Below are 23,534 nucleotides of genomic sequence, written 5' to 3' on the forward strand. Positions count from 1 at the left end.
GTCTCAGTCAAATGAACTTTCGGTCAAATGTAGTGAACCCATATATATTTGTGTATATATATATATATATATATATATATATATAAACAAACAAGTCCAATGTGCACTATGCTAATATACTATAATTAGTAACCTACTAGCTAAATAAAGAAAGGAACACTGCACACCAGTAATAAATATTACAACACTATCAACATCAAAACACCAAAAATGCTTGAGGAGAAAAGTTAAACGGATTCTCCTGATTAGGGAAAGGGAGTGGCCCTCTAAGTTAAACGGGCTGCCAAGAGCCCTCTAACTTAAACGGGATCTTGCTACAAAGGGGAAAGCTCTTGAAAAGGAAACAATCTGGGACAGATAGGCCTGATGAACAGGGGGATTAAACTTTCCTAACTATAACAACTAAAAAACACATTAGGAATAAATTTCCTTTAAGACAATTTAGATTATGACAGAAAATAACACTATAGATACTACTTAGCCAACAAGCCAGACAGAAGACATCTCTTTCGCTTGAGCGGCAAACGAGATCTGGGGATATTCCATATGCATCATGGGATAATGGGGGTAGCCTCGAGCCAGTGGAAGCTCACGAGCTTTTGTATTAGGTCGAGTCGGAACTGATGCTCGGTTCCAAACCCAACCAGCAAGAATTAAGATGAGATAGGACAACATAACATCTAAATGTTTAGCAGCAGTAGTATTAACTAAAGCTATAGCTGCTGGGTCAGGTACTGGGAAAAGTGTATAAAAACAAGACTGAGGAGCTTTATACGTCCTATCTGCTGTTTCAAGGGAAGCTTGATGGCTGCTGAGAAAACTGCAGTCAGTAACACGCACATCCTCCAAAGCTGACAGAACTAGAGGAATAGGTGAAGATTCTAGATGTTTCTTCAGTAACAGCTCATTGTATTTTCTGAGGGACCGAGAAACCTGAGTGTTCTCCCACTGAAAACACTGGCACAGTATGGAAATAGTTTCAGTGAAACAGAAAATCCTATGGGGAGATTCAAAAACTGAGTTCTCCTCCGAGTCTGAATCAGAAATCAGGGAATACCATTTCTGTCCCTTCATCTTCTTGTCCAGATTAAGAATCTTGAATCTGTACAGGAAATGAGATATCATTTTTGTTTTACTAGAAACTACTTTATTATAAGAAGGATCAATAGCCTGAATTAGACCCCGAGCCAGACCTAGTAAACCTCCTGTCTAAGGAAAGAGGAGGAGTATATACATGTTTAGTTTACGGTTTAGTTTTGACAAGAATAATGGGGCCAGAGATGTTATTAATGGCATCAGCAGCTTCCCCAGGGATGGGCACAACATTCTGACAGAACAGGGAAGCCTTCACTGTCCCTTCTCCCAGGACTGACAAGAGTGGCTCTCCCTTGCTCACTGAGGGGACCCTAACAGTCACAGAGGATATGGCTAATTGCCAGTTCATAGTGGCTGCAGGTGCTACACCAGATGGAGCCAGGGTAAAATATGAGTGTTTTTAGTGCAACTAATGGCCACAGAAGAGTCAACCACCTGTAGATGAAGAAAATTGTTAATCTGTTATGGTGGCAAAGGCTGTTTCCTTAGCCTTTTTTTTTTTTTTTTGCTAGAAAACAGACCAACTGTGGGACCGACAATTTGTTCCATGGTCAAGCCGAAAATGGTGTCCTTTTCCTGGGGAAAACAAGCAGTAAAAGCCAGTAAGACAAAGTCTTAAGTCACTTTTTCCACATAAAACCACAGTAAAAAGCACTTTAAAACACTTTGCCAGCCCAAAAAAAGTAAAATAAACACAATGCCTCCTCAAAAATGGTTTTCAATTACCTTAAACAATTTTTAAATTGACAGGAAAAAGGAGTGCTGTCATTTAAAAGTACAAAACCATCTTGAGACAGTCATTTAAAACACAAAATCCTAGCCTTAGAATACTAATGTCTTTTGGTTAGGGGTCGCCATAGTGGAACTCAGGTCTGCCAATGATTGGCAGTGGATTTTTATGGTGCCAGCCCGATGCCCAACCTTCAAAGAAGGCACACCCATTCATGCACGCACCTACCTGCATGTCTTTAAATGTCACTCGACCATGGGGAGGACATGCAGACTCCACACAGGAGGAGCTCCAGCCGAGAATCGAACCGGAGAACCTCTTACTGTGAGGCGACAAAGCTAACCGCTGTACCACCATGGCCTAAAATCCAAGCCTTAGAATAACTTTCCCAATCAGGAAAGTGTTATTAAATAAATACAATTTTAAAATGGAAGTTTTATCCCGAGAGGGAACTTATCAACCCAGCAAATAAACAGCATAAGTCGACTATCGATTCTTAAAAGTCTCAAAGAAGCATACTCTTCAGTGTCAGAAAAGCTCTGAAGGGCTTGGCACAAACTCTGTCTTTTTAGTCAACTCAGTAAGAGATGACAGACAGACAGTTTAGGCATGTGGAAGGTGCCCTGAAGCTTTGGAAGCTGACTATATAACCCATATAGCTAAGGCTACTGCTGGGACCCATTACAGCAAGTCTCGAAATACGGAGACTGAATGACTGAAAGATTGGACTTAAATAAACCAAAGTCCCAGATGCCATTTATCAGACTACTCCCTTTTCTATGAGGTATGGCAACCTCTAAAATAGTATATAAAAGTTCAGGGAGGGGGGTGCAGGGAGAGCTTGCCCCCCTCCCCCCCGCAAAAAGAAGTTTAAAGGAGAAGAGTGATGTTCAAGTTTCGCTCTTCTCCTGTGTTTTCAACCTTTTTTTTTCAGCTTGTTGGCACTCAGCATCTTGAGTGCTGACATTTCAATAGGGAGCCGGCTACTGCAGCAGTGATCAATATGATGAACATTTATGATATTTAACTTTGCCATTAAGCTATATAAATTACTACTGAAATACTGTTATAAAGATCTTGGATGTGTATAGCATGCACTTCCTATCAAGATGCATCCCGTGTGACTAACACAGAGTACAGTAACGCATGAGGATTGACAGGCTGATACACATGACTCGTAATTAAACATGAAACAGAGCATTAATGCTCATGCAATAATAGAGAAACAGAAATAATATATAAAATCACAAAACCTCCTGTTCAGAGTGAGTTTGCATATAAAGAAAAATTGTGTTGGCATTCACCAACCTACTGGATTTACATAAGCGTTTTCTGCAGCACAGACACAGAACATGACTAATCTTGCCAAAGGCCAGGCCAGGGTTTACAGCAGTCCATCCATTCCACCACCACCCAAAAAATCCCATCAAACAACTCATAGATCAGTGTTTAGAACAGGCACATACTGCATTATGTCCATTCCTACATTATCAAGAACAAAAAACAAAAACAAACTGATAAAATCCAAAAGAAATGGCAATAAATGGGAACTTGCAGTCAGCAAACTGATTTTAATTAAGCGCTTTTCATCTGAGGTAGCGTTCAAACTTCGGATAAAAAACAAAAGCCAGAGCCTCATTTTGAATAACCTTCCCAAAGACAGATGATCTACTTCATTTTCAAAAGTGCAATATAAAATAATTGATTGTAAACAGTAGAAAAACTTAGAAACATATTAAAAGGTTAAAAACATGTACAAAAAACATTTTTGTACATCCAAAACTTCACTAATTTGTGTGTTATATTCAAACACACATACATATTATTCTAATTGTGAAACTCATAAAACTTAAAATACAGGCACCTTATCTTTCAAGGCTTTTTAACTTTAACAAACAAGTGATAGAACACATATCATTCAATCTGGGGAAAGCATGGGCATTAAGACGTAATTGCCAACACAATTCTAGCTTATCTAGCTTTAAGTTATGCGGTCCCCCTCTTGGGTCAAAATCAACTTGATCTATAACTCTAAATTTAAATTAATGTGTGGGGTTGTCCATAACATGCTTAGCCAAGGCATTATCCGTTTTCCTACTGATACTGTACAGGTGTTCATATACCCGTTCTCTTAATTTTCATTCTGTTTTGCCAATATAGAACCCAGTTCAGCACTGGCACTTAGCTAAGTAGACAACCAATTTTGAATTACCATTAAATTTCATTGTTACATTATATTTTACTTCATTAACTATGAAGGTCCTACCTATACCCATGTGTTTACTATATCCACATGCTTCGCACTTGAACATCCCAGTATTTCTAACCCATGGTTTTAACTTAGCTTCAAACATATTTTTTCATGTTCCAGCCTCTTTTAAAAACAATTTTGGGTTGTTCGTCCACCTTATTTCTAATAAGGGAATCATCCATTAGGAGTCTCCAATTTTTTGACAATATTTGCTTTAAATAATTGGCATCTACTGAATAAGGGGTAATAAAACTAATAGTATAATTAGTCATTTGTGTATTAGTAATATCCATAATCTCCAACTGCCGTTCGGACATACCATCAGTAAGTGCGTCTTGTTCCATACTGATAGCCAAGATAGGTCTATACTGATCTATAGAACTTTTATAAATTACTTCTTCAGATAATCCCTCCAATAAATCAATGGGATATCCCCCGTCTTATAAGCATATTTTTCATAAACGTAATTTCATCTACAAACTCTGTTTCTAGACTCACCATCCTAGCAGCTCTGACAAACTGCCCTTTAATAACTGTTTTTGATGCAAGGGATGTGAGCTAGTACAATGAAGGAGGCCATTTGAATATGTTCTTTTCCTATGTATCTTGGCTAAGTATTTCCTTAGTGCTGAATCTTTCTTTAATTCTAGATCTAAATAAGGGATAAAGTCAGTTCGGAAAGTGTGTATAAAAACTAAAAAGGATGCTGTATCATTCAGGTATGCCATTAACTCACCAGCTATTGTCTCATGTGCATTATGTCCACTAGCTCTCTCTCATCCCAAAAGTAACCCCTTATAATTGAAAGGAATATCTGCCACCCATATTCAAAGATATGGCAAACATCATGCTGAATTTTACATTTACCATCACAAGAAGCAAGACTCCAAAAAGCCAGTTGAGGGTGAAATGGCAGAACAGGGTAGAAAACCTTATGGATCTGCTACAAGCAACAACCATATATAACAACATGATGGTTCATAGGTGTGTACTAACCTAATGACCACTGGGACCTGTTTAAGCCTAGCCATGTATCTCATACCTCTGACAAGTTCTGGTATTCGTGGTGGTGTAAGAAGAGACCTAAGAGATGAACCATGTACAGGGTGTCTGTGTCAATTGGAGAAATAAGTAACAAACCAGGAGTGAATTTCCAGTTCCCCATCCAGTTGCCCAAGTTCCACATGGATGGGAAGCCTATTCCAGAGAAGGGGTAGTCCCTGGAATACATACCTCTCTCTTCAGCAGGTGCTATTCATATCACTAGCAAGGTTTAAGTCTTTAGAACAGGTAATTCTGGTGTTGTATGTTTGTGGATATGCAGGAGGTCCATCAGAGTGGGGTATGACGATGCCTTGTTATGCAAGGCATAGATCTCCCCTCAACTGCCTGTAGTAGACAGAATAGTGGGATAGGGCTTTGAGGTGTTCTGCATAGGACACGTTATTTATGCCCTATATTCCTTTAGTGAAGAACCTCTGCAGACATTCCAGTTGTTGGATGTGTCAAATTATGTACATAACAAAAGGTTTTTTTTCAATGCTAGATTTGATGTGTGGCAAACACAGTAGAACAATGACCTCTTTGGACTTAGATGCCATGCCACTGTTTATAAGTTGCACAATGTAGAGTGATCTCCACACAGACACAATGGTCAAAGGCTACATTACTGTCTAGGTGTGTCCCAAAGTCCCTGATTACTGGGTCGACTTTTACTGGTGTGTTGTCCGCTACCTCTGATAACTACCATACTGACTTCCCAAAGGAAATTATTATGCACTGCTTGACATTTAGTTTTAGTCCACTGCTCAGACACCAGTTATTTGTCTGTGTCAACAACTTACACAATTTTTGCTAACTTAATTCCAGATTGTTCTTGCACAAGATCAAGATAGAAGCCCCCCACCCCCAAAAAAATTGAAAGAACAGCCTCATCTATGTCCTAATATCTAGTAGTACAGACATGCTGAAAGAAGCTCTGCATCAAAAAAAAAAAAACTGAAAATAGAAAGCATAAAGGAGACCCGGGGACAATCATGGACTACAGCATCCCTTGATGACTCCCCTTTTGGGGGATCAGAGCAAAGTACTTGCTGCATTTGCTGTTTAGGGGAGAAGCAAAGAGATCACAGCAAGGTTGGCCTCAACAGCTGAGAATCTGGTTTGCTACTGCTTGACTGAGGGACCACTCGTGAGGAGTCAGAATGGACCTGCTGAGACTGCTAGCACACTGGTTTTCCCAGAAAGTACATTGCAATTAGAAAGCGACAGGAAGAGATAACCCATTCCCAAACTCTCATGGCGCCTCTGCATAAACAGTAAGGTCAAGTTCCTCCTTGCTTGTTTAAATACCAGACCACTAACATGTTGTCTGTATGAATTGCAATTGTCCCTAGAGAGAGAATGTCCTGAAAGGCTTGCAGCATTAGAAGGACTGCTCTCATCTCTAGAATATTGATATGCAGGTTAGTCTCATGCTGGAACAACGTGTCTTGGACCATCTTTTCCTAATAATGCCACCCCCATCCCAATAGGGAAGCGTCAGTGGTCACTGTGGCTAGTAGAGGGGGAAATGAAAATGACCTGCCCAGCAATAAGGTCGTTAGACTGCATCCACCACTGGAGATACCTTCTGCAAATCTGAGTTAGTCGGATAGGAGCAGACAGGGGCTGGTACAGAATGGACCACTGAACAGCTAGGGTCCACTGTAGAACTCGCATAAAGTACCTTGCTAAGGGAACGATAATGATGGCCCTAACATACAACCCAATGCTCTAAGAACTAACTGTGCTGGAATGGATGTAAAATGCAAGAGGTACTGGACTTGCTGCCTCAGAGACGTTATGCAACGCAGAGGTGGGGAAGCTACTTGAGTGAAAGTGTTCAGCTGCATTCCTATAAACTCAAGATTCTCCACAGGAATCAGGTTGGATTTTGTCAAGTTTATTGAAATGCCCAGGGAATTGAAGATCTGTAGCAAGTAATCCCTGGCTTGAATGCCTTGATGGTGCATTAAGGAGCTAATCATCTAAAGACAGAAATACCTGGAAATCATCTCAGGTGAGCTGTGACAACTGCCATGCATTTGCTAAATACCTGGCGGGCTGTGGTGAGACCAAAGGGCAGCGGTCTCCCAGCTGAATGTGCAAATGTCTCCTGGAGCGTTTGTTCATTCTGATATGATAGTACATGTCCTGGAGATCTACAGAGCACATCCAATTGTCCTTGCGTAGAAGCAGCAGAATGGATTGCACCGTAACCATTCAGACCTTCAACTTCTTGACATATAGGCTGAGGTTGCTGAGATCCAAAATTGGTCTTAGGTCCCCTGTTTTCTTTGAAAAAAAAAACTAAGCAAGAATACATTCCATTTCCTACTTGTTTGGTCGATAACTCTTTTCTCTAGAAGTTTTTGAACTTCTCAAAGTGCGGACTCCCTCTGACTAGGTGGCATGTCACAGAGTAACCTTGTGGGACTTGGAGGTGAAGGGAAAAGGGAATATAAGAACTTCTGGATATTATTTTTAGCAAACAGTTGTTGTTTGTGATGTTTGTCCAGGCATCTAGGTGCAGGGATAGATGTCCCCCGACTGCCTCTTTCAGGAGTGCACATAGGACTTATCGGTAAAGGGTTCCCTAAAGCCCTGATTATGTGGCCTCTCCTTGCATCTGGGCAGCATTTACCACTGAAACCTCCTCTTCTGCCCCTGGAAAAGGTATCTTTTCACAAGTCTAGGAAGGACCTTGAGATTTTCTGAACCAAAGATTCCTAACCTCCCCCTCTGATTCCTTGAAAAGGTCCTTTGGTGGGTAGAAAACCTGATCCTTATGGTAGACAAGGTCTTTCCATCCTTCTCGCTGCAAGTACGCATTTCTTTTACCAATGGTCCAAACGAGGAAGAGCCATCAAAGGGCGCATTAATGAACAACTCCTTGAAGGGTTTTGTGAAATCGCAAAACCGCAGCCAGGCATGGCTCCTACTGACTATGCCTGTACTGGCTGCTCGTGAGGTGCCTTCCACGGTGTGTGAGATCAGCCTCATTGAGGAATTTGTCAGAGAAGAATGAGCCATCAACTGGGAGAAACCTGTTTAAGATTCTCCTCCGACAAGGTTTCTTTCAGAGAGCTGGTTAGCTCCTTGACCAGATCTCTCTGCAGACATGTAAAATGTGCCAAGTAGTTTAAAGCTCTCAACATAAAGGTAGTTGAGGTATACATGTGCTTTCCATATCTATCCAAAACCCAAGACTCCTTCTTCAGGAGATGAACAGAGGAGCTCTGTCTGGCAAGTTTCTTTTTAGTGGCTGCTGACACCACAATGGTATCAACTGGGACACCCTTATACCAGTATAAGCGATCAGAAGAACTCAAAAATTTGTCAGGTCGCTTGAGGATTAGCTTGACTGTGTTTGTTCCTTCCACTCCCGGTGGGAAAGTAGATCGATAAATTTGTCCGCCGGAGGAGTCACCTAGGATGTAAACATTCCCACCCCGAAAGCTTCCAGAAACACTGACTTCTCAGAAGAAGGATTTCAGGAAGACCAGCCACCTTTCTGTCTCTGGAGTTCAAGGATGTCTCCAAAGGAGAATTTGTCTGGTGGAGATCTGGGGTATCTTTCTCCTTCATCAAAATCACTGTCCTCGGTTAAGGACTCAAAGGGAGAGTCCACGTGCCTCCTCTTGTACTTTTTCTTTCAATGAGCCTCCAATGTATGATGGTCAGGGGAAGAAGCGGGGACCCCCTGCAGGGAAGTGGTCTGGAAACTTACCGGTGGGAGGGGTGGCTGATCAATGACAGGACGGATGGAATCAAAGCTCAGATGAGATGACGACTGGGTTGGATCCAGAGAATGAGGAGTCGCATCTCTTGGTCTAGACAATTTGCTACCAAACCAGCTCTCCTACAGTCTGCTAGTCATGAAAGTATATTTGGGTCTGGATGGGACTGCTGATTCTATACATTTATTTAAGTGTATATAAAACTTCTTGGCAAAATTATCTGCTGAGACTACGTCTGAGGTGATGTTCTTATAACTGAATTTCAAGACTTATCACAGAATTTGCAGAGATTTGCGCACTTAAAACTTTTGAATTCTGATATACTGTTTTTTGGAGAGAATAGTTTGAGGGGAAAGGTTACTAGCTTATGGCCTTGCTTAGTCAGAGAGGGAGTTACTAGTGGACATGTGCATGATAATGATGCTATAATTGTAAACACCAGGTCAAAAACATTTTGTCCTCCAGTTGAGATGTTAACAGTCTAAACCACTGAATTTTTATTTATTAGGTCTAAAAACCTCTCAGCATATCCTGCTTTTGTGGTGTGGGTACTCCTGACAATTGATTGGTAGTTAAAGTCTCCCAGAATGTTGGTAGTTCTTATTAATGGGGAATTCATCCACAACGTTCAGGAACCTGACACGGACTTCCAGGCTCATGGAAGGGATCCTGTAACATATGTTAAATTGATGTGTGTTTTGTTTAGTGTGCCTTGGAGTTTGATAAATCCAACTTGTGGGTCTCTGGGAATCTGTCTAGAGATGATATGGTCTCTGAGTTGCCACTGGGTCTGAAGGGGTGGTAGGCACTAAAGCTGGGTATGGAGGCAGTGATTTCTGGGTATTTAAACCATATTTCAGTGATTACACATATATGGATGCCTCAATGTCAGGCAGCCTGTTGTTTAGAGTTCTAATTTGATCCTCTTTTGATATTGATACTTTTGTTATATTGGCGTGGCCATTAACTAAACTTTGCCTAAAAAGGCAAAAGCTTTTAGCCAGCATGTTGAAGCCTTTGAACAAGATGTGCAGACCATCCTTTGCAAAGTAAACAAGACTGTCAAACATCCCATTCTATGCTGACACATACTGGATCCCACTATAATGAGACCATTTCTTTTTATCGAAATTGAAGACAATCATTTTTTCTTTGCACCTTGGCATCATTCGCAGAAAAGCATGGATTCTGCTAAGTATCAGGATCTTGCCTGCATTTGTGATATGCAGAGAGAGATCTCAAGCATGTCTCACTGCATCTCCTTCAGGGTGCTTCCCATAAAGTAATTTACCCCCTCCCCCATGCACAACTACCACATCATAGCTATGTGTGTCTGTTGCAAGGCTTCTAAGGGTCCTCGAGATGTCCGATAAGCTGGCACCTAAAAAAAACCTCACTGAAATCACTGCACCCAGTTTTTGTCCAGCCTAGTGAGTGGGAACTGTGCATATCTCACTAAGGAGTCACCAATCACTAAAACATTTTTGTTTCGGGAATAGTTTGGTGTACTGGAATGGAGACCTTTTGTCTTATGGAGATTATTTATTAAAGGTGAGATATTATGTGCCATGATGTTTGATTTTGATTTTTGTTGAAATGTAATCTTTATGGGTCTAGAAAGCTTAGATAAGGGCATGTATCATGTAGGGTGCACAGCATGTGATGTGTTAGTGCAATGCTCACAGTCTGTTTTTTTTTTTCCTTTTAATATGAGTGAGGCCGCCATATCTAAGTATCTGCACCTCTCACAAACAGAGTTATTTGTGTGTAGTTGGAGTTCACTATCTGTAAGCATGTGGCAGCTGCTACACTGCTTTAGGATACCTAACTCTATGAGGCTGGTAACAGATGTGAAACAAGTAGGCTGTCATTCCACATTGTCCAATGCAAAGTGAAACGTAATTTTCAGAGACTTGCGGAGTTTAGATTAGATAAAGGTGCATGGTCTATTAAAACAGAAAACAAGAAAGTAACTAGTGGTGTACCTCAGGGATTGGTGCTAGGACCCCTCCTACTTGCATATACTACTCTAACCTCCAAACCATAAATCCAGACCTACGACTAATTAAGTATGCTGATCACTGTAAGATGGGTGTTATTGTCCAATCACTCCTTGGTACAGTGTCACTGCACAAAGAACTAATCCTCACCAACCAATGGCATATTGAAAAAGGCTAAAATTAAATGTATTGCTGCATTTGGCAGAAAACTCTCATCACCAATTTACAATATAGCAAGCACCCCACTCCAAACTGATACAGTTATGAGGAATCTTGGAAACTGGATCTACAACTACCTCTCTTTTCATCACATCACAGCATTAGTAGTCAGGAAATCCTTCTATTTAGCACACTTGATATATAAAGATATCTCACCCAAGCTGAAAGAAGTTACTATCCCTCTTTACTCCACTCTAATTACACCACTCAAAGAGTACTATGTCCCCTTCGGTATGTACCTGTCCAGACAAATCATTTAGCTAGAAAGGCCTCAGAAGTTCCTAACCAAAAAGAACACGGGTATAAAAACTCTTAGCTAACAAGACAAGCTTTAAGTCTTATCACTATATTGGGTCTCTTCTAGACTCTTATGTGTACATTCTGTTACATTAAGAGCCCAACCCTCCTTGATCTCTTACATCTCTGTAGGACAAACAGCTCCACAAACCCTCAAAGTAACTATCTGAATTTCCACCAACATATAAATAAAATGGGTCTATTTCATGTCACTGAAAGCACATTTCACTGAAACTCATTTTGTTGAAAACTCATTTCACTGAAAATCAGTTTTTCAGACCCCCACCTATTTTAAATGTTGGAAACCACAGACATGGTTACTTACAAGTTGGATGAATAACGCTTTCCAGAAGATCATATATACCCAAACTAGGTGGGGGGCTGTGTCCCCCACACACCCCCCTTACTATATATACTAACTCCAGGATCATACTACAGTGGGGAACAGGGCATATACCTTTCAACGAAATGAGCTTCAGTGAATTGTGCTCGGGCAACTAATTTTCAGTGAAATGAGTTTCAGTGAAGTGTGTTTTCAGTGAAACAAAGTAGACCCAAATAAAATGTGCTGGAGGGACAAATGTATTATCTAATGTTCACCCCATCTTTGGAAAATACCCCCCTTACAGGTTAAATGCAGCACAACCCTCACATCCTTCAAGAATAACCTTCATGATTGGATGGACATCTGCAAATTCATCCTTTGAATAAAATGTTTCTCCTTTCTAAAATTAAAAGGTACATCATAAGGGTGGTCATCAGCAAGGAAGCAATGGTCTTATGACTTGCTTCCCTTGCACTTCTATGAACCTTCATCACTACTTTTATTCCTGTTCGGGCTCTCTGACTTTCAGTGTTCCAAAGCACCAATTATAATTTTATGAGGGACCAGGTGACTCCTTTAACCCTATTCTATTAATTCTACTATGTACACCAAACAGTAGCAGCAATTCCAAAACGCTCGCTGCTTCCTCTCACAAACAGAACAGCCCAAGGAAGACTAAGCTGTTAATAAAAAATCTTTTAATGAAAAACCAGTTGAGCGCTTTCACTCGGCAAAAGCGAGCTTCATCAGAACAATAATATGGGTGATGCGCAACCATTAAATAACACAATTGGCGCCTAAATAGCGTCACATATCAATTAAAAAACAATTAAATCAATTAAAACATTTTCAAAGGGATATTCTATATATATAATATAATCTGAAAGTTAAGTAAAAAGTGCTGAGTAAACAAAGAATAAATGACTAAGTGCATGGACTGGGTAACTGCTAACAGTCCAATAAAAGTAGGGGTTTAATAGAAAAATAGTCATTAATCCCTGGTGGTGTAAAAGCATCTGTGAAGACTTGCCACCAAAGTTCCCTGTAGGCCAAAAAGTTCTTTTGATTGCCTCCTCTAGGGTTCCTCTTAACTGACTCTAAGATAGCAAATTTGAACATGTGTTCACTACCATATTTTTGCTCAGTATGTCATTCCTATTATATAGGAAAGACTGAAAGACAATTTAGACAGAGAATATATTCACATCTCTATTGCATAAAAAAGCAGGATACTAAAAATGCCTTGTCAAGACATGTTTTGGAATATGGTAGTGAACACATGTTCAAATTTGCTATCTTAGAGTCAGTTAAGAGGAACCCTAGAGGAGGCAATCAAAAGAACTTTTTGGCCTACAGGGAACTTTGGTGGCAAGTCTTCACAGATGCTTACACCAGGGGATTTAATGACTATTTTTCTATTAAACCCTACTTTTATTGGACTGTTAGCAGTTACCCAGTCCATGCACTTAGTCATTTATTCTTTGTTTACTCAGCACTTTTACTTAACTTTCAGATTATATTATATATAGAATATCCCTTTGAAAATGTTTTAATTGATTTAATTGTTTTAATTGATATGTGACGCTATTTAGGCCAATTGTGTTATTTAATGGTTGCATCACCCATATTATTGTTCTGATGAAGCTCGCTTGCCGAAAGTGAAAGCGCCAACTGGTTTTTCATTAAAAGATTTTTATTAACAGCTTAGTCTTCCTTGGGCTGTTGTTTGTGAGAGGAAGAGAGCTTGGAATTGCTGCTACTGTTTGGTGTACTTTGTGGATCCAACTCGCAATTTTCTGGTGTTGTTATGGATTCCTCTCACAGTCCGGCCGGCGTTACTTCACCTATTCATTGCAATGAACTGGCTTGCCTTAGGGCGGAAGTTACATCGTTGCATGGGGAAGTAGCCAAGATTGTGGAGCTGTTTGGTAAACTTGCTGCGGGGAAGGACACGCAGCTTGGTATTTCTGTTTTTAAAACTTCGGCGCTTCTCGCCGCTGGTTTGTCTGTATCACAAGGTTTATCTAAGGTCGAGCAGCCTTGCAGACATTCTGTTGATGTGAGTAATGTGGAGTTACCCTCCACGTCTTCTCCGGATATTCCTAATGGGCAGGGACGAGTACCTTCATTTAATGGTGCTATAGATTTGCCAGGCACTGTACGTTCTACTGAAAATATCAGAACGGAGCTTTCTGACTTCACTTTTGATTTTTCTTTTGGGAATTTCACTGATGAAGCGAGGCGCATTGGCACCAGACCGAAAACTACGCAAGCTCCACGTACTTATGCTAATACCATCAGGGAAAACACTCAAACTAAAGGTACTGTCCCTATTTTAGTCCATAATTCTTCTAAAAGTGCTGACAGCCATAAAACAAATGACAATAAAGCCTTACAGGATTTTTTTCAATTTGACTGCAGATTTGATAAATTGTCAGCTGACAAGTCCTCGAGGTCTCGCCGTGTTAACAAAGGAACTTTGAGAGACACTATTTACCTTTTTGGTAAAAAATTGAATGTTATTAATGCCCTTAAACTTGATAATGCTTATTTGAATCACTGTTTGTCTTTAAACATTGTCCCAATGGGTTTAAGATTTTTTAAACTTCCTTTGGGTATAGACTTGAATCACGAAGTTGAAACTGAATTTAATTCCCTATTTGACTCTTTTGGAGTGGAATATATGAAACTTCTCATTAAGCACAATGATATTAAGTTATGCAAATGCATTATTGAGGTGGAAGAACTAAATAGCAGTATTTTGCAGGACTTAGCTTTTGCTCAATGGGAAAAGTTGTACCATAAGCAATTTGTATTAGCTGAGGATAGAGCTAAGAAAGCTTTTGAACGGAAATATAAAAAGATTCAGAGAGACAAGGAGCAATATAGAAGGCAGGTTAGTTATAGTTGGAACAATGGTAAATCTAGGTTTGACACAGGTTTTCAAGACAAACATTATGAACATCTTGAACCCTTGAATGTAAGTGAGCAGGATTTTTTTCAAACACCAAGACAACAATTTCAAGGGAGATGGAAAAAAGGAGCAAAATGGAGAAAAAAGTATTGAATTCCTGTCATATAGGTGCGAGGGTAGTGGAGGAGAAATCTCCCACAGAGCAGCAGGAAATAGTCAAGTTGGATGAAGTGATTAGTGAATATAAAAATTTCAAGATCTTTAACTATAGCAGTGTGAAGTTGGAGAAAGCACATTTTAGTCTTCTGTCCAAAGGTTTAAAATTTATTCCAACCCCCAGTTTTCGTGTAGTGGACAACATTTTTGAATTTAAGAAGTACATCAGGAAGCTCAATCTTTCCATTATGTTTAACAACAATGAAAGTCAAATTCCTAGTAAAAGTGCAGTTTTAAAGAAAAAAAGCACTTTTATTCCACCCAGTAATCCCACTGTTATGGTATTTGACAAAAAGGTTACTACTGAGATTTACAGATTGAATAGGCAAGTTCACAATACAAAGTACAAAGTGAACACCAATTTAACAGAAGAAGAAGTTTTGACATTAAATAATCTTAGACAGGACAAAGGCATCAGAATAATGAAACCTGATAAAGGGGGAGGAATTGTAGTTTTTGATGCCACTACATATGGGGTTAACATTCACCTTTGGGTATAGACTTGAATCAAGAAGTTGAAACTGAATTTAACTCTTTATTTGACTCTTTTGGAAAGGAATTTATGAAACTTCTCATTAAGCATAATGATATTAAGTTATACAAATGTATTATTGATGTTGAAGAACTAAATAGCAGTATTTTGCAGGACTTAGCTTTTGCTCAATGGGAGAAGTTGTATCATAAGCAATTTGTTTTAGCTGAAGATAGAGCTAAGAAAGCTTTTGAACGGAAATTTAAAAAGATTCAGAGAGACAAGGAGCAATATAGAAGGCAGGTTAGTTATAGTTGGAACAATGGTAAATCTAGGTTTGACACAGGTTTTCAAGACAAACATTATGAACATCTTGAACCCTTGAATGTAAGTGAGCAGGATTTTTTTCAAACACCAAGACAACAATTTCAAGGGAGATGGAAAAAAGGAGCAAAATGGAGAAAAAAGTATTGAATTCCTGTCATATAGGTGCGAGGGTAGTGGAGGAGAAATCTCCCACAGAGCAGCAGGAAATAGTCAAGTTGGATGAAGTGATTAGTGAATATAAAAATTTCAAGATCTTTAACTATAGCAGTGTGAAGTTGGAGAAAGCACATTTTAGTCTTCTGTCCAAAGGTTTAAAATTTATTCCAACCCCCAGTTTTCGTGTAGTGGACAACATTTTTGAATTTAAGAAGTACATCAGGAAGCTCAATCTTTCCATTATGTTTAACAACAATGAAAGTCAAATTCCTAGTAAAAGTGCAGTTTTAAAGAAAAAAAGCACTTTTATTCCACCCAGTAATCCTACTGTTATGGTATTTGACAAAAGGTTACTACTGAGATTTACAGACTGAATAGGCAAGTTCACAATACAAAGTACAAAGTGAACACCAATTTAACAGAAGAAGAAGTTTTGACATTAAATAATCTTAGACAGGACAAAGGCATCAGAATAATGAAACCTGATAAAGGGGGAGGAATTGTAGTTTTTGATGCCACTACATATGGGGTTAACATTCAGAACATTCTACACAATTCAGGCAATTATGTTGTTACATCTTTAAATGAAGTTCACATTGCCTATAGAAGGATTGATATGTACTTAGAGGAATACTTTTTGGAACAAAGAATTTCTGAAGAGCTTTATGAATTTATGAAGGTAGAATCACCTATTCTAGCTACTATAATAGGTATTCCTAAAGTTCATAAGGACCACCTTAACCCCCCTTTTCGCCCGATTATTTCGGGTAGTAAGTCTAAGACTTTTCCTATAGGTGTTGTTATAGATACCACTTTAAAATTCATATATACTGAACTTGACCATCTTGTAAAGGACTCCTGGGAATTTCTAAGAAAGTTTCCGGTGAACATGAACAGTAAGGGCCTTCTATTTAGCTCCATAGATGTGATAGATTTATTTAGTAGTATACCTATGGAAGAAGGTCTGGAAGCTTTTTCCAGAAGTCTTAGAAAGTACACGAAATTCAGTTGGGACAAAATTTCTCTACTGGTTGAATTAATGAGTATTGTGTTGGAGAATAATTTTGTCTACTATGAGGGGGAAATTTTCAAGCAAACCAAAGGAGTGGCAATGGGGGCAGCATGCGCCCCCATGTTTGCCAACATGGTTATGCTTGATTGGGAGGTAAATGTTATTTTTGACTGTACATTCTATCAGAATATTGTTTACTACTCCCGATATTTAGACGATATCTACATTCTTTGGAATGGAGACAGTATTACGTTTGAAGCATTTATGGGCTATTTGAATCAAAGCAGTGAATTTCTTAAATTCACTTCCACTATAAGTACTAATGGTGTACCTTATTTAGACACTTTTATTGCTCCTGATAGTAACGGTTTTAAATCTACTGTATATAGGAAGAACACGTTCACTAATTCTTAATTGGACTACAATAGTTACCATCCCACCAGAATGAAAAGGAATATTTTTAAAGGTCAGTGTATAAGGGCAATCAGGATGACTTCTACGTATGAGGACATGTTAAAAGAAATTAGCTACATTTCCACTCTTTTTGCTGACAGGGGTTATGACACAGAATTGATGGCTGACATAGCTACTTATGCCATTGGACAGTGGGGAAAGAAATATTTACCCCTGTTAGGGTCAGAATGCAATATTGCTTTAGAGCCTATTTCCATCACAGGGATAGACAATGCTATTAGACCTTTCACTGTTGAGCAATCTAACACAGATGAAAATAAGACTTTTAGGAGAGCCTGTGTTTTAGAATTTGGACCATTTAGCCATATTATTAAAGATATTTTAGTTAAAAATTGGCATATTCTCACTGTTACTCAGGACATTGCTGATATTGTAGGTCCCAGACCTTTGATAGTATACAAAATGGGTAGAAATCTTAAAAACATTTTGGAAGGAGACAGTACTCAAATTATAAACGCAGGGTCTAATACGACAAAATGTGGGTCCTGCAATCAATGTACGACCATCTGTGAATTGAGTAGCTGACTAACAACAATCACACTAGGATCTATCCAGCTAAGGGCAATTGTAGGTCTACAATGCTTGTTTATATTGCTGTTTGCTCAGTATGTCATTCCTATTATATAGGAAAGACTGAAAGACAATTTAGACAGAGAATATATTCACATCTCTATTGCATAAAAAAGCAGGATACTAAAAATGCCTTGTCAAGACATGTTTTGGAATATGGTAGTGAACACATGTTCAAATTTGCTATCTTAGAGTCAGTTAAGAGGAACCCTAGAGGAGGCAATCAAAAGAACTTTTTGGCCTACAGGGAACTTTGGTGGCAAGTCTTCACAGATGCTTTTACACCACCAGGGATTAATGACTATTTTTCTATTAAACCCCTACTTTTATTGGACTGTTAGCAGTTACCCAGTCCATGCACTTAGTCATTTATTCTTTGTTTACTCAGCACTTTTTACTTAACTTTCAGATTATATTATATATATGGAATATCCCTTTGAAAATGTTTTAATTGATTCAATTGTTTTTTAATTGATATGTGACGCTATTTTGGCGCCAATTGTGTTATTTAATGGTTGCGCATCACCTATATTATTGTTCTGATGAAGCTCGCTTTTGCCGAGTGAAAGCGCTCAACTGGTTTTTCATTAAAAGATTTTTTATTAACAGCTTAGTCTTCCTTGGGCTGTTCTGTTTGTGAGAGGAAGCAGCGAGCGTTTTGGAATTGCTGCTACTGTTTGGTGTACTTTGTGGATCCAACTCGCAATTTTCTGGTATTAATTCTACTATGGGACTCTAACTTTGATAATCCTGCTTGGGCTCCTATATTAAAGATGGCCATAATAACTAGTTATGTATTTCATTTGATAATATATATTCACTATGATGAAACTTTGCTAGACTGACTCATTTAGTCATATAAAGGTTGACTTATACAGCAAGCCGTTTGCTAACATATTAAATATCTTTTGTTTGTATAAGTCATTTTTGCTAATATACTGTAGAAAAACAGAAAGCAGATAATGCGGATTTTTGTTTTTATACTGCAGCAGATAGGACAGCATTAGGTTCATACTACATATACTAGCAAGATAAATCATAATGTGACATACTGTGCAACACTTTTGGGAAGATGACAATGTACAGTGTGTCATTTTAATGAATACCTGTTAGTCAACACTGATACTGGCATATCCTATTTGTGCACTATAACGTCAGTTTATCGATATCTTGACTATGATGTAAATGATAAATTGCTTGCATACCTATACAGGGAGCACAATATTATATGTCAGGTAGTCGACCCTTGACTTACTTTGCTGTGTGCATTATCATACAAATGACTGCTTGCTGTGACATACTGGTCAACCAGAAATACTGGATGAAATTCGTAAGTATTTATTACATTACAAGTGGAAGCAGCATAAATAAATGCAATGCAGATGAGTTGTGATGGTGGCATTATAAGTGTAGCAGCAGTATTTGATAGGGGACCTGAAACTTGTTGGAAGCCCCCAAAATGTCAATATCAGCCCTGCTGGCAAACTGAAGAAATAGCTTAAGCCAAGTTAATCTAACAACACAACCCATAATATCTAAAGAGGCATACAAGGCTTCAGATCTAGCATATTTCCCAAGCAGGTTTTCTAAAACTAGATAAAAATCAAGCAAACTACCCTTCAGGCAATAATACTAATTATGAAGTAAAACAATAGTATGTTTTCTGTCATATTATCAAGCTTAAACGTCCTAGTCATACATTACAAAATGAAACCTACAAAACTTTCTAGCAGACACATATACTTTTCAAAAACTATCAGGTAATGTTGTACTGAAATACTCACAGAAGCAAATCAAGTAAAATGCTGAGGTGTTGTGTTGGGTGGGGGTGCATTAACCCCACGCTACTTGTGTGATAACTGTAGAGCTAAGTAAAATAGCACAGTAGCATTACTTAGCTTTACAGTGATCACACAAGCAATGTGAGGTTAATGCACCTTCTACCCAACACAGCTCGTGTGCGCTACACACACACACACACACACACACACACACACACACACACACACACACACGGTAGAGAAAATCTACGGTGTGCGTCATGAATATGCACTTTGTTTTTCTTTCTTTTTTTTCCTTGTGTGTGTGTGTGTGTCTGCCTGCATCTATAAATACAGTCCTGAGTTAAACTGCTAATTGTGAAGAAATGCAGACAGTTTAAAATGTATTAGGGAAATATTACTCACTATGGTAGTGGGTTATCTTTGCAAAACAGGTCAAGCAAAAATATATACAGATTACAGTGTGTGGACATTTGTTTTAGCTCGTATAATAAACAGTATGGAAGCTATATGTCATAAGAAATACATTTGGGGACTCAAGTTTTTTTTTATATACAGTATATTGCCAAACAATCCCACATCCGCATTCTTACAGCTGTCAAACATGGAATATGTTACACTGTTCAAACAGAAATCTTTTTTGCCAGAAATTCAGCTTTTGTCTAACACGGGATATATGATCATATAGATTTGATTTTTGTAGCCTGAAAACATTGGCAATATGGTTCTACAGTACAAGACAGACTGTTTATTTTTGTTATTTAAGGCATGCTACTGTTCTTACTCTGCTGTCATCTTGAAAATTATTACCCCATCTGGTTCAACTTACTAGGAAAGTTTTAGAAATGTGAACAGAGGGGAGTGCTGCTGCAGCACTCCTTTGAATTACAGCAATGCTCTCAAACACAATGGGCCACCACTAAAAGCTTTTGTCTGAATCCAAGTATAGCTGCCTTCAGATGCCCAAAGCTGGGCACATCCTATAATGCTTATAACGTTTAACTTACAGCACAGGATGTCATATATCTTCACTGGTACACTTCCAAGAAAAATAAAGCACAAGAAACTCTGCTTCCATACCACAGTCAAATTACTTTTAAAATTCATGAAACTTTCTGCTTTACATATGTCTAGGCAATTTATTCTATCTTTTCTCTGCTTGCACCCGAAATCAGTCTAATTCTTCTGAGGTCCACCAGGACCCAGTACATGGTTATTTCTAGTATGTCTTACATACCTTATAACTGTTATCTATATTGTACTTTCTATAGCTTCATCCTTCAAACTTTTAAAGTCCCATACAAAGTTATCTCTTATTAAACTACAGTAGGCCGAATACTAACGTCATTTCTGTAGTCATTCTTCATTTTTGATACTGTATTTTTAAACCCTTTGCACCCTTTTCAGTTTATATATTTGTGATCATACATACAAAATACTAATCTACATTCCATAACTAGTCTTGTAATACTTTTATATACTGGGAGTAGTACATTTTGTCTCTAGAAGAAAAAGTTCTTAATATGGTCCTTGAGTAACATTTCTTCAAGACTCATCACATACCTCAGTAACAGTTATTTAATCTTAATGGACAGTTTGGATTTTCATTCCCATGTGCCTAATTTTGTAGCTGTTTGTATTAAAAATTACCCCATATGACTTGCCAAGAGATACAGATTATAAAGACTGCCCTGTAGGTCATATTGGACCTTCAAGGAAGTAACTAAGCAGCAGCCACTTTAGCAACCATCTGCGAATTTCACTGGCCAAATTACTGAAATATGAACTTATGCAAGGCAACACTATGCTCTCAATAAATGCAATAAGGCTTAATTTCATTTTAATACCAAAATGTATATTAATCAGATCAGACAACTGTAGTAGAAGTAGCGAAATTAAACTCGTCAAGTCAAAACAAAACAAAAAAAAAAATAATAGAAAATATATATTTTTTTGTTTGTTTGTTTTGGCTTAAGACGAGTTTAAGTTCGCTGCTTCTACTACTATTGTCTGATCTGATTAATATACAGTGATTAACTAGAAACATATGGACTGAAAATCTTCCACGATAAGTTTCTTACACTGTTTTGTTTTTGGACCCACTACACTTTAGTAGGTTATTTTAAGACTTCGGGGATACCACGGAGATTACTTGTTTGATGATTTATGAAGTTATACGTATGGCTGAAGAAACACTTTAATATTACATGCCCGACCACGGTTTTCGACAATACGTTAAAAGGAAAGTCTAACCTTAAACTTAATACCGTAGTCTAACTTTGAGTCTCTCAGATTACATCTGCTTTCTGTTTGGTTGGGGAGTTACTTTGTAAAGACATTTTCAATATATTTGCAGCTATCCTTGCTAGATCCCATCCCAAAGAAAAGCCAGATGCGATCTGTCTCTCTTCGTGTGTTTTCTCTGGTTATAAAGTTTCCACAAAAAATCAATGCAATGCTTACATTTTGGCACTGACCGATGTTGGCAGCCGTTCCATAGCATTTTCCACCTTTGGCCACCTTCCTTGAACATTCGCAGCACACGCCTTCATCCAACTGCTGCCGTGTATTTCCGAACATATGGCATTACGAATAACAGATACATACTTTCTTCTACAGTCTGCACCAAATAAAAGCCGTTTAGCCATCATAATGTTACACACGGCTCCTGAAGAAAAACACAAATTTTCCTCTCAGCTACTCTGAAAGGTCTGGTTCTACTGCGAAAATAACCCGTGAGAACGCTTGCTCTAACTTTTAAGTTCCCAAGGCTAAACATATCGTAACAGGTTACCTGGTTGTCAAAAACTTTATCAATCCTGTCTGCGATTTAACAGCTTACTTACGAAAAGAAAAGATTTCTACAGCTTTTGAAACTTGCAGAAAGCATACATGTACACTTTTAGAAGAATGCCCAATACTGAGACGTGCTTTACTCTTTTTAAGGCATCTTAACAGATAGTAAAATGTCACCACGGGTCACATTTACAGAGCATACCCGCATGACTAAAATTTTTCCCGAGTGACTTCGCCCGTACCACATTCTTTCCCCCACGAAGTTCCTTTACATTATTGGGGTTTTAGAAGGAGCAATAGGAGGGACACCAACAAAGGAAAACCACATTTAGTGCCATACAGGGGTGTTCCTGTCACTATCCTTTTTACAGCAGCGCTATACAGGTGTGTACTTTCTCATTTTTTTCACGCTGCTGACACACCTGTACGGTACTGTATACATTTTTCCTTCGTGGGTGTCCCTTCCATTGCTCCATCTTCCAAAGCCACAGTGGAAGTCACTCAAAGGAACATTGGGGGGGGGGGGGGGGGGGGACTGTGGCGTGAAGTCATTCCAGAAAACTCCCTAGGGAAGTCATGAAATAGACCACGGAGGTAAATCGGAATACTGTTGCAGAAATGCTGTAGGATGAGTTAGTGGACAGGAGGCCATGAGAAATGTTAATTTCTTTTGTGCTTCCATAAAATTTACAAACAGATGCTATATTTTCTAACCAGGTCAATTCCAAAGCAGAAGTAAAGAAGATGGCCACTTTAGTATGTTTTTTCTACACTGCCTAGGGCACTGAGTAACCAGGATACCTGCAAGAGTAGATTCCTCAATATGTGGGCTGTATTTTTCATTTGGCCAGTTCTTCATAATTACAGCCAAGCCACATTCACTGATCAAATTGGAAACAATGCCTGGCTTTTTCCATACATACATGGTATTGAAAAGAATATACCTAAATACAGCTTGTCTAGCAAACAGAAATCACTGCCTGACTCCAGGTACCACTGCCAAGTACTGGAAACACATATCCCAGCAAAGTTTCACCTTTATGTGACACTAAGATATCCTAAGCCTGACAGCCCACCCCGTCGTAAGACAAGAAAAACTGTCCCCTTTCTCTTCCCCT

The 23,534-nt window shown here is 38.7% G+C and overlaps 1 protein-coding gene across 1 annotated transcript in view; it reads right to left on the reverse strand.

Moving 5' to 3' along the window:
* COQ3 (coenzyme Q3, methyltransferase) overlaps window positions 1–22,557 on the reverse strand; it is a 308,544-nt gene extending 285,987 nt beyond the window's left edge. The window contains exon 1 of the mRNA XM_044065834.1: window positions 22,084–22,557. Coding sequence (XP_043921769.1) covers window positions 22,084–22,271 — 188 coding nt within the window. The 5' untranslated portion in view covers window positions 22,272–22,557. The remainder of the gene's footprint in view (window positions 1–22,083) is intronic.
* Window positions 22,558–23,534: the final 977 nt, after the last annotated feature.

Source organism: Protopterus annectens, chromosome 1.part0 (genome assembly GCF_019279795.1).
Source record: "Protopterus annectens isolate FY-2018-M chromosome 1.part0, PAN1.0, whole genome shotgun sequence".
In the NCBI taxonomy this organism is placed as follows: Eukaryota; Metazoa; Chordata; order Ceratodontiformes; family Protopteridae; genus Protopterus; species Protopterus annectens.